A 13,902-nucleotide genomic window follows, 5' to 3' on the forward strand; every position below is an offset into this window, starting at 1 on the left:
GTGGGCAGCTCTGTCCCAGAATTTGTAGAACTTAGGCACCGACATCGACAGGGAACAAAGACAGCTGGGAAGGGAAATCTAAGACTTATGGGTGTGTGCAGAACTGTACCGAATTAAACATTCTGACTCCTCCCCCTCCATTAGACCATTAACGAGCTACCTAAGCCTCCATGTCTGGCTTGCTTACATCACTGAATCAGCTATGTCTCCTCACTGTGTGATAGGAGGCCCTGTCCTTGGTAACAGCAAAGGACAGAAAGTCATGTGGTGGCCTCAATTGCGAGAAGTTATGTGATGCCTTTTTGATTCATAATTCTTAGCAATAATGCACAATTTTAGGTGCTCAGATGTCAGAGAATTAGTAACGGTGAAGTGCTCAGTCCTAAATAGTTCTAAATGAGACAGCTACATCTCTGTCTCCTCTATACACACACATACACACACACACACACACACACACACACACACACACACACACACACACACACACACACACACACTTCAAGGAATAGTGCAGAACACAAGGCAGAAAGGAAACAAAGGAGCCAGAGGTTAGAAAGTCTTGTTAGGAAGCAGTGTCTGCTGGACACATCAGCATGGTCAGCACTCATGAACTCACAAGACCAAGCCAGTCAAAACTCCAGCACAGATCGGGGACCCTCCCATGGCTGAGAAGCTTTGGCAGCTGAAGGCTTCTGGGGTAGGGATAAGCTGTTCTTTGTACAGAAGTGGCCCCTGTTAAGTTGTCCACGCTCCAGTGGGTGGCCTTACATTCACACGTGGACAGCACTGACCAAACTCAGTAGGCTATGCAAACAGGGCGTGATGTTGAGAGGGGACATGGGAGAAGGGTCTGGGAGGAGTTTGAGGCTGAGTGTGAGTAGGTATGATCAAAATGCATTAAACACATGTATGGAATTCTCAAAGGATGAATAATAAAAATATACCTAAGATGACAATGTTCAATTTTGAGTTTTCTCCATGCAATCCTTGGACAACAATTTTGCTTCATGTGCTGGCTAGCTTGATGTCAATTTGACACACAAACTAGAGACACCTGAGAGGAGGGAACCCTCACTGAGAAATGCCTCCATAAGATCCAGCTGTAAGGCATTTTCTTATTAGTTAGCGATGTGGGAGGGCCCAGCTCATTGTGAGTGGCTCCATCCCTAGGCTGCTGGTCCTGGGTTCTATAAGAAAGTAGGTTGAGCAAGCCATAGGAAGGAAACAAGCCAGGAAGCAGCACTCCTCCAGGGTCTTTGCTTCAGCTCCTGCCTCCAGGTACCTGCCCTGTGTGAGTTCCTATCCTGATTTCCTTCAATGATGAACAGGGCCGTGGAAGTGTAAGCCGAATAAACCCTTTCTTCCCAACTTGCTTTTTGGTCATGGTGTTTTGTCATAGCAATAGAAACCCTAACTATTTATGACTCTTCATGTGCACTATACATTTTCATACTAATAATGATGGATAGGGAAGTGGTGGTGCTGCTTGGAGCTAACATGCATGTTCTGTTAGGAAGTCTATGGTATGGGCCACCATGACCCTGTTTTCTTGAACTGTATCACTCTTGAGAGGGCCAGTGAAGGGTGTTGGGGGAGCTGTGGTCAGTTACCTAGGCTACAGGGATGATAAGCTTCCAACAGAGAAAAAGATAACTTAAAAGTAGACAGAATAAAACTATTTAGAACTTCTCCCAGATCACTGGTTCTCAATAATATGCATGATTCTCAACCTATCCTGATACAGCCCTTAGATAACTCACCCTATATTATCTTTGGGCACTTACAAGAAGCAGACATTTACAGGACAGCCATGAAAGCTGGCCTGCAGAACTGTATTCAAAAGAAGAGAAGCTCTACTTCCTCCAAGTACTGTGATGCCCAAATTTGGAGACAACAGGGGAGAAGGGACTGGAACCCTGAAGAACAAGGAGTTCCTGGGTGGGGTGACATCAGCAGGGAGAAATGACTGTGACCCTGAAGTCCCTCTAGACAGGACAGGGAGATTTGGAGGGTAGCAACGGTTTAGTAAGGAAATGGGTGGAGGTCAGAGGAAAACAACATTGCAATAGTCACCTGAGTGCCTGGGAGTCCTCATGATTGTTATGATCTACTAAAACAAAGTGTAGTTTTAAGTTTATGCCTTTATGGCCATTTTCCCAAGCCTGGCAGATTGTGGAAACTCTAGGGTATCTGAAAAGTTGTTTATCAAAAGAAGGTCTAAGTTAGATCTGTCCCATGCATTTAATCTCTACCCCAAGAAGTTACAAGTTTCAAAAGCCTGAAACCACTATTTCTCAATACACCATCTTTAGATGAAATGTCTGCATTTTTTCTCTTGTACTGAAAGGCCATATACTGCAAAAGAAAGCACTTGGATTTGGCAGCACATGTGAGCAACCCATGAAGTCCAAGGTTATAGCGGATTCCAAAAGAAGTGTGTGTGTGTGTGTGTGTGTGTGTGTGTGTGTGTGTGTGTGTGTGTGCGCGCGCCCTGGAGATCACACTCAGAGCCTGGGGCACGCTGGGCAAGTGTCCTACATGTGAGTTACAGCCCCAGCCCTAGAGCCTTGTCTCTGAAACTGATGAATTGCACTGTCTCTGATAGACACACCTATCATACTACACTTTTACGTCTCCTATCAAAATTAACGTTTTGTTCTCGTTTGAAGATTTATACTTATTGTCTATTTATTTACGCATGTGTTTCTGCATGAGTGTATGCCACATGTGTGTGGGTGTCTGAGGAGGCCGGAAGGGGTCACCTCACCCACAGGAGCAGGAGTTCAGTCATGAGTCTCTCGGAAGAGTCCTGGGAACCAAACTCAGGTTCACTGGAAGAGCAGGAAGTGCTCTTCACTACTGAGCCACCTCTCCAGCTCCTGTTCTGCTTTGTGATGGGAGCCCCCTAAGTGGACCCAGTTGCTCTGGACTGCACTTTCACTTCCTGAGTATAGAATTATTGGTGTGGGCCACACACCTGGCTTTTACAGTTCTTTTACGTGTGATTTTTTTTGTATGTGTATGACTATTTTGCCTGCATGTTACATATATGCACTACTTGTGTGTCTGGTGCCCGCAGAGGTCAGAAGAACATGTCCGATCCCCTGATTCTAGAGTTACCCATGACTGTGAACTACCTACCATATGTATGCTAGGAACTGAACCTGGATTATAGACAAAAGCAACAGGAGCCACCATACCTGGCCTATAGCTCAGTTAATCTCTAAAGACACCTTTCTTTCTCTTTGCTTTTTGGAGCGTTGTTATGTGCTCCTGGGTCCTGGGTAGGGAGGGTTAGGCAGCACATTCCTATGTCACACTGACTCAGCACACAGATGAGCACTGGTCTGCATGCCCTCAGGCCCCAGTTTTACCACATACATGTCATTAAAGTACTGACACAAGCGTTCTGTTGGGAACTCCAGAGCGCGGCTCTCCTTGTCAGTGCCTACATCCCATGTATGTATCTTTGCACAGCTTTTAGCTGATGTATTTCTAACCACGTCTTTCTAAATTAGAAGAATGGAATCAGCTCTTTTTTTCCACATAGAACTGACACTAACTTACATAAGGTTTTAAAAATGACTGGAGTCAGAACAACACAAGATGAAAACTTAGAACTCTTTCTCACTTGTGGGAGACTAGCTCCCACATTTATTTACCTGCGGGACTCTTGAGGAATGAGGGATAAGAGACTTAGTTAGAAAAAGAGAGAAGAGAAACAGATAGAAACGGAGAATAGCCTCGGGCGGGCCTGGATCCTTATCCACTGGCCCAGAACTTTATGCCAAAGGTCTATTTATAACAATGCCAAAGGGAGGGGCAAAGGACCTCCCCCTTGCTAGATACAACCAAGTGTAGACCCTTGCAAACACCTGGTACCCAGGCCTGTGAGCCAATCATAATCTTAATGCAGTCCTGCTGGGTACAGCCACTAGGAAGCCTAGACGGGCTCCACCACTCACTGAAGCCTGAGGCTCATTCCCAGAAGAGGCCGACTGGGGACATAGTTTATTCTTAACACCAATGGCCTAGGGAAAGCAATCTGGCAACTGTAAAGAAACGCACCTTGTATCAGAAAAGTCCCAGAGCAACGCCAAAGCATGTCATTTTTAAAAATTAGAATCCAGGTCTGCTTTTCTCTCTTCTTAGATCCCACCCTGGAGGAGTGGCGGCAACTCCCACCTTGGGGGATCTTGCTCACTCCAACGAGAACTACCACCCTGCTCTCCACCACAGGAGCCTGACAGGCCAACTACAGAGCACACTGATTCCATCAGGCAGGAAGCTGAAGTCATCGAGGCAGCTATTTTTACCTGATGCTCAGCCATCTGGCTTTCTGGACTCCGGCCGGGCTGCAGGCTCTCACTAAGCTTCGTCTCCATGGCCTCCATTTTGGTCGAGACCGACTGGAGAGAGTCTTGGTACTTCTGCTGGCGTTCCAAGGCTTCGTAGAGGGTCCGCTGCTTTTCGCTGATCTGAACAAGAAAGGGGATCTTACCAACGGCTTCCCACTTCTTATCTCGCAGGTTGTGACATTTCTTTCCTCACCGCCGCTTTCTTTACCCAAGGGCTTCTGACTGCGCCCTAGATGTGTGTGTAACTCCGCACATATTTCATAAGGCAATACCTAAGTCTGGGGGGAGCTCGACCCATCACTTTAAAGGCTTACCACATTCTTTAAGGTTTCCCAGGAACGTTGTAAGTCACCCAGCTTGGCAGTCGCCGAGGGCTCCAGTCCTGGCTCATACAACTCTTGGGATGCAGCGGCGCTGGGGGGGATCCTGGCGGCATCCGTCTGCAGCCTCTCGGCAGACAGGGCTTGGTAGTACGCAATGTCCTGGGTGGAGAGCACAGTGTGGGAGCGGGAAAGGAAGACAAGCTCGGCGAGCCTGGGGAATTATTCTTCATGCAGTGGAAAGGCCCGAGGTTCACATTCGCTGTCGGGTACTACAACTCGGTAGGTTAGGACGTTTTTGCAGCAAGAATTTAAAAAGTAACAACAGTGTATTGCAATTGCTATAATGTTGTCATCACTATGAAAAGAAACCAAGCATAGCAACACTTCAAATTGCCAAAATGCCTTATGTTTTACTTGGTAAAGTGGTAATGCAAACTATTCGAGAAGAACTTCTATTTAATAGGTTTACTTCTACTTAACCAGTAAACCTCTAATTAACCGGCACACCTTTATTTAACCAGTACATCTCTAGTTAACCAGCACACCTTTAATTGACCAATACATCTCTAATCACCATACCTCTATTTAACCAGTGCACCTCTAACCAGTACACCTCAAAAAACCAATATGCCTCTAGCTAACCAGTACACCTCTACTTAACTATTACATCTCTAGTTAATTAGGCACCGTCATTTAGCTAGTACACTCCTAACTACCTACTATACCTGTATTGAACCAGTATAGAAAAAAGATGAGATCTACCTGCTCTAGTTCCTAAAATATAGTTCAAACGTTGATTAATGTTCTGAATAACAGTTGAAAGGATTTGTTTCAAAGATTAAATATAGGTAGAGACAGGAAGAGTGGGCTATCTTCAGCTACATAGCAAGCTTGAAGCTAGCCTGGGCTATATGAGACAGTCTCAAAAAAATCTATAGACATTAATTTTGAAAATAAGGCTAGATTCTTTATTCACAAAAATAGGTAATTTAAATATTAAGTGGTAGGAAATACAGAAAACAAAAATTTAAAAAGACCTGTCCATTTATTCCCTGGAAGTACGTGAGAAATCAGCCAAGTTAATGTTGAAAACTGAAGATTTTGACTTTTTAAATTTCTTGTGTTTTATATATATGTATTTCTTCTTTATGACATAGTTTATTATATCGAGACACAATTGTGCTTTCTGTTTTTTCAATAGTGTGTGTGTTGCGTGTGGTATATGTACATGTGTGTGTTGGCCTGTGTGCATTTGTATGTGGAGGTCAGAGGTTGGTCTGGGTGTCTTCCTTGATCAGCCTTCACTTTATTTTTTCAAAACAGAGTCTGCCACTGAACCTACTGATTCAGATAGGCTGCCTGGCCATTGAGTGGCAGGGATCCACATCTCTGCCTCTCCTGTGCCAGGATGACAGGTGTGCAGGACCATGCCTGGCTTTAACACCGATGCCGAGGATCCAGACTCTCGGGAGGCACTTCACAGACTGCCCCTTTCCCCGGGCCCCTGCGTGTCCAGTGGCTTCGGTGTGTACTTATCTGAGTCTTAAACTGGGAGTCGTGTTTGTGTTCCGTCAGCTGCTATCTTAAAAGCTCCCTGCTTTTACAGCTGTGCTGTTGAAGGTAATTACAGCAGTTTAAAACACTGAGCCTCGCTGATAACCACAATTGAGAAAATCTGTGAAGAAAGGTTGCAGCCACCTGGGAAAACATAATAGCGGGAAGCAGTCTGGTGTCAGGGACGTGGGGGTGGGGAGGTGGAGGGGGTGGCCTGTCTCAAGCCAGAAGAAGAGTAAGGCAGCAGAATTGGATCAGATTTGGGGTGGGACACTTGAGCCTCTAGCTGGATTTTCCTCCCGCGCTCTGTAATTGGAACAAGTTACATCGATTCTGTGTATCGGCTCAACGCTGAGCGAGAATGTTACCTTCTCCTGGTCTTGTTATTGTGGCTGAAGCTTCCAGCTAAGTCCCTGACACTTACTGATAACACGGCAACATGGGTGCTGGTCCCTCCTCTTTCCTTTCCCTGACACTATCTTGATCAATCCAAATTTACCGACCAGAGTGCATTTGTTGCAGGTGCATGTCACGCACATAAAATGCACACACAACACACTACACAAAACACATAGAAAACACATACATATACAATTCATGCACATGATACCCATGTACATAGTACACACATATAATTCATGCTTTATAGCCAGCTCCACTTCTCGTTTGCACTGATTCCTGAATCCAGATGTGATGCAGCCATCCTGCTCATGCCTGTGCCTTGCCCATCTGCCACTCTATCTTCCCCTCTATGATGGACCAGATCCCTTTGGAACACTGAGCCAAAATAAGCCATCTCTTAACATAGCAAAAAGAAGGTAACTAACACACACACACACACACACACACTTTTATTGTGTTCACTGATCTAGAATGATCTGCTCTAAACAAGTTCTGTACATAGCTGCTAGTTAAATTCCTCCCCTGGTTCACTTCTGTCCTCTGGATAATGTCCTGACTCATTCACATGGCATAAATTCATTATGTGGTCCTTCACGGTGTGGCTCCCATACCCCTCCCAATCTTAAGTTTTTCCAGTGGTACTGAAACCCCTTTGCAGTTGCCGTGATGGTTCGTGTTCTCTCTGCTTCCACCGTTTCCCACGTGGGGTCCCTTCTGCCTGAGAAAGCTTCACCTCCTGCTCTCCTGGCATCCTCCACATACCTCACCACGCCGCCTTCCCTTACAGCCAATGGGGCAGGGTCTGACACAGACCTGAAATCCCCCGGCTTGGCTGCAGCCTCTGTGGTCTCCCGTGCCTCTGCTTCCCCTTCTCAGGCCTCTTGCTACCCTCTAGCCCAGCGGTTCTCAACCTTCCTAATGCTGTGTCTCTTTAATATAGTTCTTCATGTGGTGATTCCCCCATACCATAAAATTATTTTTATTGCTCCTTCGTAACTGTAATTTTGCTACTGTTATGAATGGTAATAACTGCGTTTTCCAATGGTCTTAGGTGACCCCGTAAAAGGGTCATTTGATTTCCAGAGGGGTCACAACCCACAGGTTGAGAACGGCTACTCTAGCCCCATCATCTTCCACTCCTCACAGACTGATGAGTTCCTTAATAACTGTCCTAATGCCCGAGGCCTTTCATTCTGAGCATGTTCTTCCTGTGCGTTCAGCAAATAGCAGGCGGGGGCTGGGCATAGTGAATCTCGTTCCTAAATTTACTTCATGGGAATGGGAAGTGATACAGTAGTCACCCTTATCTATGCCCCTGGTCTCACTCTCAGTACTTTCAGTGACCCATAGTCAACCACGGTCCTGAAATTATAAGTGGAAAACTCCCTAATGAGCACTTCCTAAAAATGATAAGTTTTACCAGGGTATGCTGATATAAGTGTTCTCTCTTATTGCTGGTGTTGGTAATCTCTCTCTTTCTTGAACTTGAAAACTAATTTCATGGTTCCATCTATGGAATGATGAACAGGAAGGAGTCTTGGAATGTAGGGTAAGGTGGGATTACTGAACTAATGCTGCCACCAAGATGGAAAATCAAAGCCTGGCTGTAAATATGCTAAAAATTCTGAGTTACACAGCCCATCATAAATGAGGAAGGACCCAAAGGGCTAGAATACAATTTGTTACCAAAAACCATGTTTTGTTTTTGTTTTTGTTTTTTGGCTCTATGTGTATATGGCTCATGCCTACTGACACATGACAGCTGGTTTCTTAGGAGTTGAAAGTCCTTCATCTTTTGTATATGAGCATTTGGGTCTGTTGCAGGAGGATTACTAGAAATCAATAAGCAAATTACTAAGTAGCCCTTGTAAATAATTGCTACCATCAATACTTGGTATAGTAAGGAATCACCATTAAAAATATGAGTCTCCATGGCTCATGTGTCTAAGGTTAAGATGCCCAAGGAAATAAATTTGGCTATCATTCAATCCACATTTTTCTAGTCTTCAAAGTAGTGGTAACTAAACATCTTATTTAATGTTGGCGATTTTGTGTTGACATGAATTTCCATTTATTCATGAGGAGTTGAGGAACTTCCCAGGGTCAGTCAGCTTGGACACTGAAGGGCTAGGATCTCCTGGAGCTTCTGATCTGGAGGTCCAAAGGTCTGGCAATATTTGTCTCAGCTCTTCCATGGAATCTAAGCCATGGCTTGAGTCTATGGGGATGAGGGCTGCAGCAAATTTGGAGGACGCCTCCGCGTTCCTCCTCTCTCGCAGTCAGCAGAGGGAACACACTGACTGTGAGGGGGAAATCTGTTTGTTATGTAACAGAGATCTACTTACAGAAAGAGCAAGCACAGAGCCTCTCCACGGATGGGATGTTATGAAGCAGTTATATCCGGCTCTCCCTTGAACAGCTGCGTACATTCTATACCGCGCTGGCAGTCTGAAGAGTGGAACTGAAGGGCACACTCCAGAAGCTCCTCGAGTTCCAAAACCAGCTCCGAAATCTAGTACAGCGCTGCCCAAGCTGTCGTAGTTTCTAACTGTGTTGATTTATACAGTACAAGAGGAACACGTGGCCAGGTGATGGGATTTGTGGGTTGATTTGATTCAACAATGCTATGGGGTCCTCCAACTCAAGCTGTCTGCCTTAGCCCAAAGAAGGTCACGTCTACCAACAAGAGTGTTAGTAGAACATACTGCCCTATCTGGATGTGTTGCTTACCAATGTGATTTCATTGACACTGCCTTGTTGACGTTGACATTAAACAAGGAGACTTGTTAAAAAAAAAAAAAACTAAGCCACAGGAAGTTTCACTTAGCTCCATTTAAGATGTCCTTATGCACTATGATTGACGCCAGTTAATAACAACAAAAATGTGGATGTGTTTTGTCATGACAAACTAGACATGACTCACATGTGCATTGAGAGTGTATTTCTAGATGTAGCACAGACGCAGACAACATTACAAAAGTCATACACTTCCATTAGCATACCGTCTCAAGATCAATATTAACTGTTCTACCTGAAAATGTTAAGAATATTACGTAATCTTTCAGTACACTACCAGCTGACTATAGCCCATTTCCTCTGATTCTGATGACATCTGTAACCACAGGAAATAACGTATCATCAAAGGATGAGTAATTTATATTTTTAATTCAGAACTTGGGAAACGCTGCCAAAATCTCCCAGGGAGCTCTGAACTTCTTTTTTCTTGTTCTTGTTAATTTCCTCTTAGGACGCGCGTCATTATTTCTTGCTGACCTTTCTGTCTGAGTGTAAGGCAGAAGCTCTTTTGCTCAGAGGTGTGTGTGTTTGGATTGGATTTGTTAGTTTTGAGACCTTTTTCACTCTGGAAACCAAGCTGGAGGCAAACTCACTATGTAGCCTAGGTTGGCTTTGAACTCATGGCAATCTTAACTCAGCCTCTAAGTGCTAGGACGACAGAGATGAGCAACCACACCCAGCTAAGAATGTATCCGAGGAATGGATGAAATGAAATAAGAACGTCTAGAGCCGGGCGGTGGTGGCACACATCTTTAATCCCAGCACTCGGGAGGCAGAGGCAGGCGGATCTCTGATTCAAGGCCAGCCTGGTCTACAGAGCAGTTCCAGGACAGCCAAGGCTACACAGAGAAACCCTGTCAAACAAAACAAAAACAAGAAAACTTCTCTAGAATGGTATCAATTTCTACCAACAGATTCTTATATTATCTAAGAGGTATCATCGATGTTATCCCCCTTTGTTATTTGAATAGTTGTTTGGCTTTAAGGTAAAAGCGATGTGGTAGAGTCATAGTGCAGCCGCCAGGACGCTTGCTCTAATTACTGCTTCCTCATAATGTTGTCTCAGCTCTCCAGCAGTTACATAACTTCCTAGCAACATCATTAAAATACGACCTTTTTTTTTTTTTTTTTTTTTTTGGCTAGAAATACAGCATCGCTTATCATGTGTTAAAAGTTTTGGTTATTTTTAAAGTATTTTGCTTATATCAAATATGTATCACTAAACGTTTTGACACATAACTTAGAATATGCTCTATTTAGTATGAGGTTTGTGAAAATGCAGCCCCGTGATAAGGTTCATCTTCATTTTTTTGGAAAACAAGTTTCGTGTGAATGACAAGGTTTTCTATTTAAAGTAGGACATAGTGTTAGCAGTGTGCTCAATGCATGTTAACTGGGCCATAGAATCAATTATACTACTGCGTTCTCTGTTAGGATACAGTACCTCCATGTCTGTGATTGCTTTAGGAAGTCATACGGCCTTATAGGGACCTTCTTCAGGCTTTAATTTTCATGAATGAATATTTTTATTTATATTGGGCTATAATTCCCATGAACTAATTTTTGCTTATCTCACTGTCAGCAGCTCAGCAGAGGTGGCAACATTTTGGGGGGGGGGCACGTGTCTCACTTGACAGTCATAATTTATGGGATGAAAGAACTCAGTGATGTGCCCCTGGACCCAAATCCGATGAAGCCCCATCCTAATGGGGGTGGCACATGGAGTACTGAATCCAGCGAGAGCTCACAGCGGAAAGAAAGGTGAATGGGAGGTACCTGGTTAACAGACGCCTCTGTGTTAGCCACAGGTGACGGGGAGCGACAGGCGGGTGGAGAGGAAATCTCACTGTTGGTCCCCTCCTCCCCAGACTCTTCAGTGACAGGTGACAGCAAAGTGTGACATCGACCTGCAGTCATCTGCCCCATAAAATGTAGCCCAGAGGACATAAAAATCAGTTAGCTAATGTTAGCACAAAACCTACACACACACACACACACACACACACACACACACACACACACACACACACACACACAGCTCAGGACATCGTTATCCACCCAAGGTTGGAATGGCGGAGGCTACTTTACAGATTAACTCTGAGTTAGTATTTAAACGCACGATCGTCAAGTGAATATGGTGTTAGTACTGTTTCTAAAACAGACAGAGATCCATGGCCGCACATCACAGCCAAGAGTTTTGCTATTGTTTAAAAGTGTCTCTATTTTTTATTGAGTGTATTTGTGTCTTTATAAAATAAGCATGAGTCAAACAAGGAAAAGAGTATATGAAATAAAACTTGGTCTATTGTGACGTCTTAAGTTGCAAGTATCCTAGGAAGACAAAAGCATCTAAAGTCACACATGACCACATGGGTTTGGGTTGAGTTACACATTACTTAAGGCATGGCATAGGTGAGGAAAATAGCCATCACCAGAAGACACTTGCAGTTACCAAAACACTCGGTGTATTTTAAGTTGCAAAATGTACGGGGAATAATGGTACAAAAGATTAAATAGAGTCTCTCTCTCTTTTTTTTTTTTGACCCAAAACTAAACTTGGAATTCTCAATTTCCTTATTTTTCTCATAATAGCTTTTCTTCTATTTTTTACTAATGATGTGGTACATGCATATATGTATATATCCAACTTGGAAAACAGTTAAATATATGTGTCATGCCTCCCACGTCCTTGTGGTGTAAAGGAATTGTTTTCAAAATAAAGCATGCAGTAGGTCAGTATTATTGCAAGATTGCACATGAATGGCAGGCGAATCTTGGACTCCAAATCGAACATTAACAATTCCAACTGCCACTGTGTACAGGGTTAAAGATCAGCTCTGGCCCCTGGGCTGCCTCTGCAAATGTAGGAAACAGCTCCTAAATTCCAGTCTCCACGCTCTAAAGCTAGTCCCTAAAGGAGCGGGGCTATGCCTCTTAGGGACACCACCAGCTCCAGTCCAAACAGCAAAGCTAACAGGAGCAGACTTGATCCTTACCATGACCACGGAGGGGTGGGCCGAAGGTGTTGGGAGGAGCTCACGGTCCAGGTCCTCGGTCCCTTCCGCCAGCCCCTCGACCTCGGTCACGGTCAGCAGCATGGTGGCGTGCCTGGCTTTCATGGTCAGCATCTTGCATTTGGAATTCAAAGAGGCGATCTGCTCCTGGTAGCCCTTGATTTTCTGCGCCAGCTCCTGAGGAAACATTTCCCCCCACTCTGTCAGCGCAGCATCAAAAGGAAACAGTAGTGGCGTTCATCTTCCTGCAGCCCGGAGCCAATGAGAGGCGGAGCCGAGCCCTGCGCCGCCGCCGCCGCCGCCGAGCAGAGGCGGTCTGCAGCTGCCGGCTGCTGCACCTCCAAGCCCAGCCCAGCCAGACCACAGCGCAGCCCGGCCCAACTCCCAGACAGCGCGCCCCGGGGCCAAGCTTGCGCTGGGAAAGTGGGACTTGCAGAAGGGGTTTGAGCCCTGACAGGGGACCCCTATGTTATCATGAACTCCCCACACGGGGAGCTGGCAACTTTTTAAAAAATACCTGAAGCCTCTGAAATTTACCAGATGGTTCATGCCATGGAAATTAGGTCATGTGATGACTAAAACTAAAAAAAAAAAAATTGCAATGCTCAGCTCTTATACTGACTACATCCAAGAGGTGGCAGTCACTTAGTAAGACAGGGTCACAAAGTAAACTGCCTGCTGGCTCCTGTGACCCAGACCGTTGTTTCTCATTACATATGAAGATCTGAATATTACATATGAAATCTATGATACCTTAATTTGTAACCAACTATGGAAATAATCCGTATAGTCTTGTTTTCTTAATTTATATGCTGACTGACCTCCTAAATATGTCTATTCAGCCTATGCTCATTCAGCAGACACATCACACCCTGTGTTTCTCTTATTTCAGAGCAGCGCTCTAAAGGAACGTGCAAATTGATGACTTCTGACTTCATTTTGCTCTTGAAAGAAATATTATTTTGAGACGTAATTGAAGCTTTTTGTAACTATACTCTGAACAGCACACGGCTCCTTAAACAGGGTTAACTACAGACCAGGTCTGGAAGTGTGGTGAGTCTAAATATTACAGCTATATTTTCTTGCTTGCATAAAAAATTACAGCTATAAGATATTGGAATAACATTTCCTTGTATGCTTAACAGATTGAAAAAAAAATGTATGTCCTGAAACAGATAAAAACGCAGAACTGCTCCTCTTTCCTTTTCCTTGTGTTTGGTTGGTTGATATTTCATACAGAACTTTCTGTGACTGGGAATCAAGGTCCTGGAATAAAAGTTGCATCCGTCCTAAAGATGCCACAAGGCTGATGGTTAGAACTCCACGGACTATTGCCAGATCGGGGACAAATGACCATAGACTGTCTTTAGTGCCCTCAACATTTAGTATCCACCTCTGTGTGACCTAACCTCACGCTGACATCAGGTAAATCCTTTGGGATGTTTTAAGTTC

At 44.5% G+C, this 13,902-nt stretch overlaps 1 protein-coding gene across 19 annotated transcripts in view; it reads right to left on the reverse strand.

The window, feature by feature from the left end:
• Positions 1–13,902, reverse strand: part of Syne1 (spectrin repeat containing nuclear envelope protein 1) — a 484,186-nt gene that overhangs the window by 154,486 nt on the left and 315,798 nt on the right. For 18 of the 19 annotated variants that reach the window (XM_042262341.2, XM_015996792.3, XM_015996795.3 and 15 more), the window contains 4 exons: positions 12,433–12,627; positions 11,213–11,353; positions 4,676–4,843; positions 4,320–4,481 (listed from right to left, as the gene is read on the reverse strand). In XM_042262341.2, the coding sequence (XP_042118275.1) occupies positions 4,320–4,481; positions 4,676–4,843; positions 11,213–11,353; positions 12,433–12,627 (666 nt within the window). The remainder of the gene's footprint in view (positions 1–4,319; positions 4,482–4,675; positions 4,844–11,212; positions 11,354–12,432; positions 12,628–13,902) is intronic. The other variant, XM_015996796.3, reaches the window with a different exon arrangement.

The sequence above is a fragment of the Peromyscus maniculatus genome, chromosome 16, assembly GCF_049852395.1.
Source record: "Peromyscus maniculatus bairdii isolate BWxNUB_F1_BW_parent chromosome 16, HU_Pman_BW_mat_3.1, whole genome shotgun sequence".
NCBI lineage: Eukaryota > Metazoa > Chordata > Mammalia > Rodentia > Cricetidae > Peromyscus > Peromyscus maniculatus.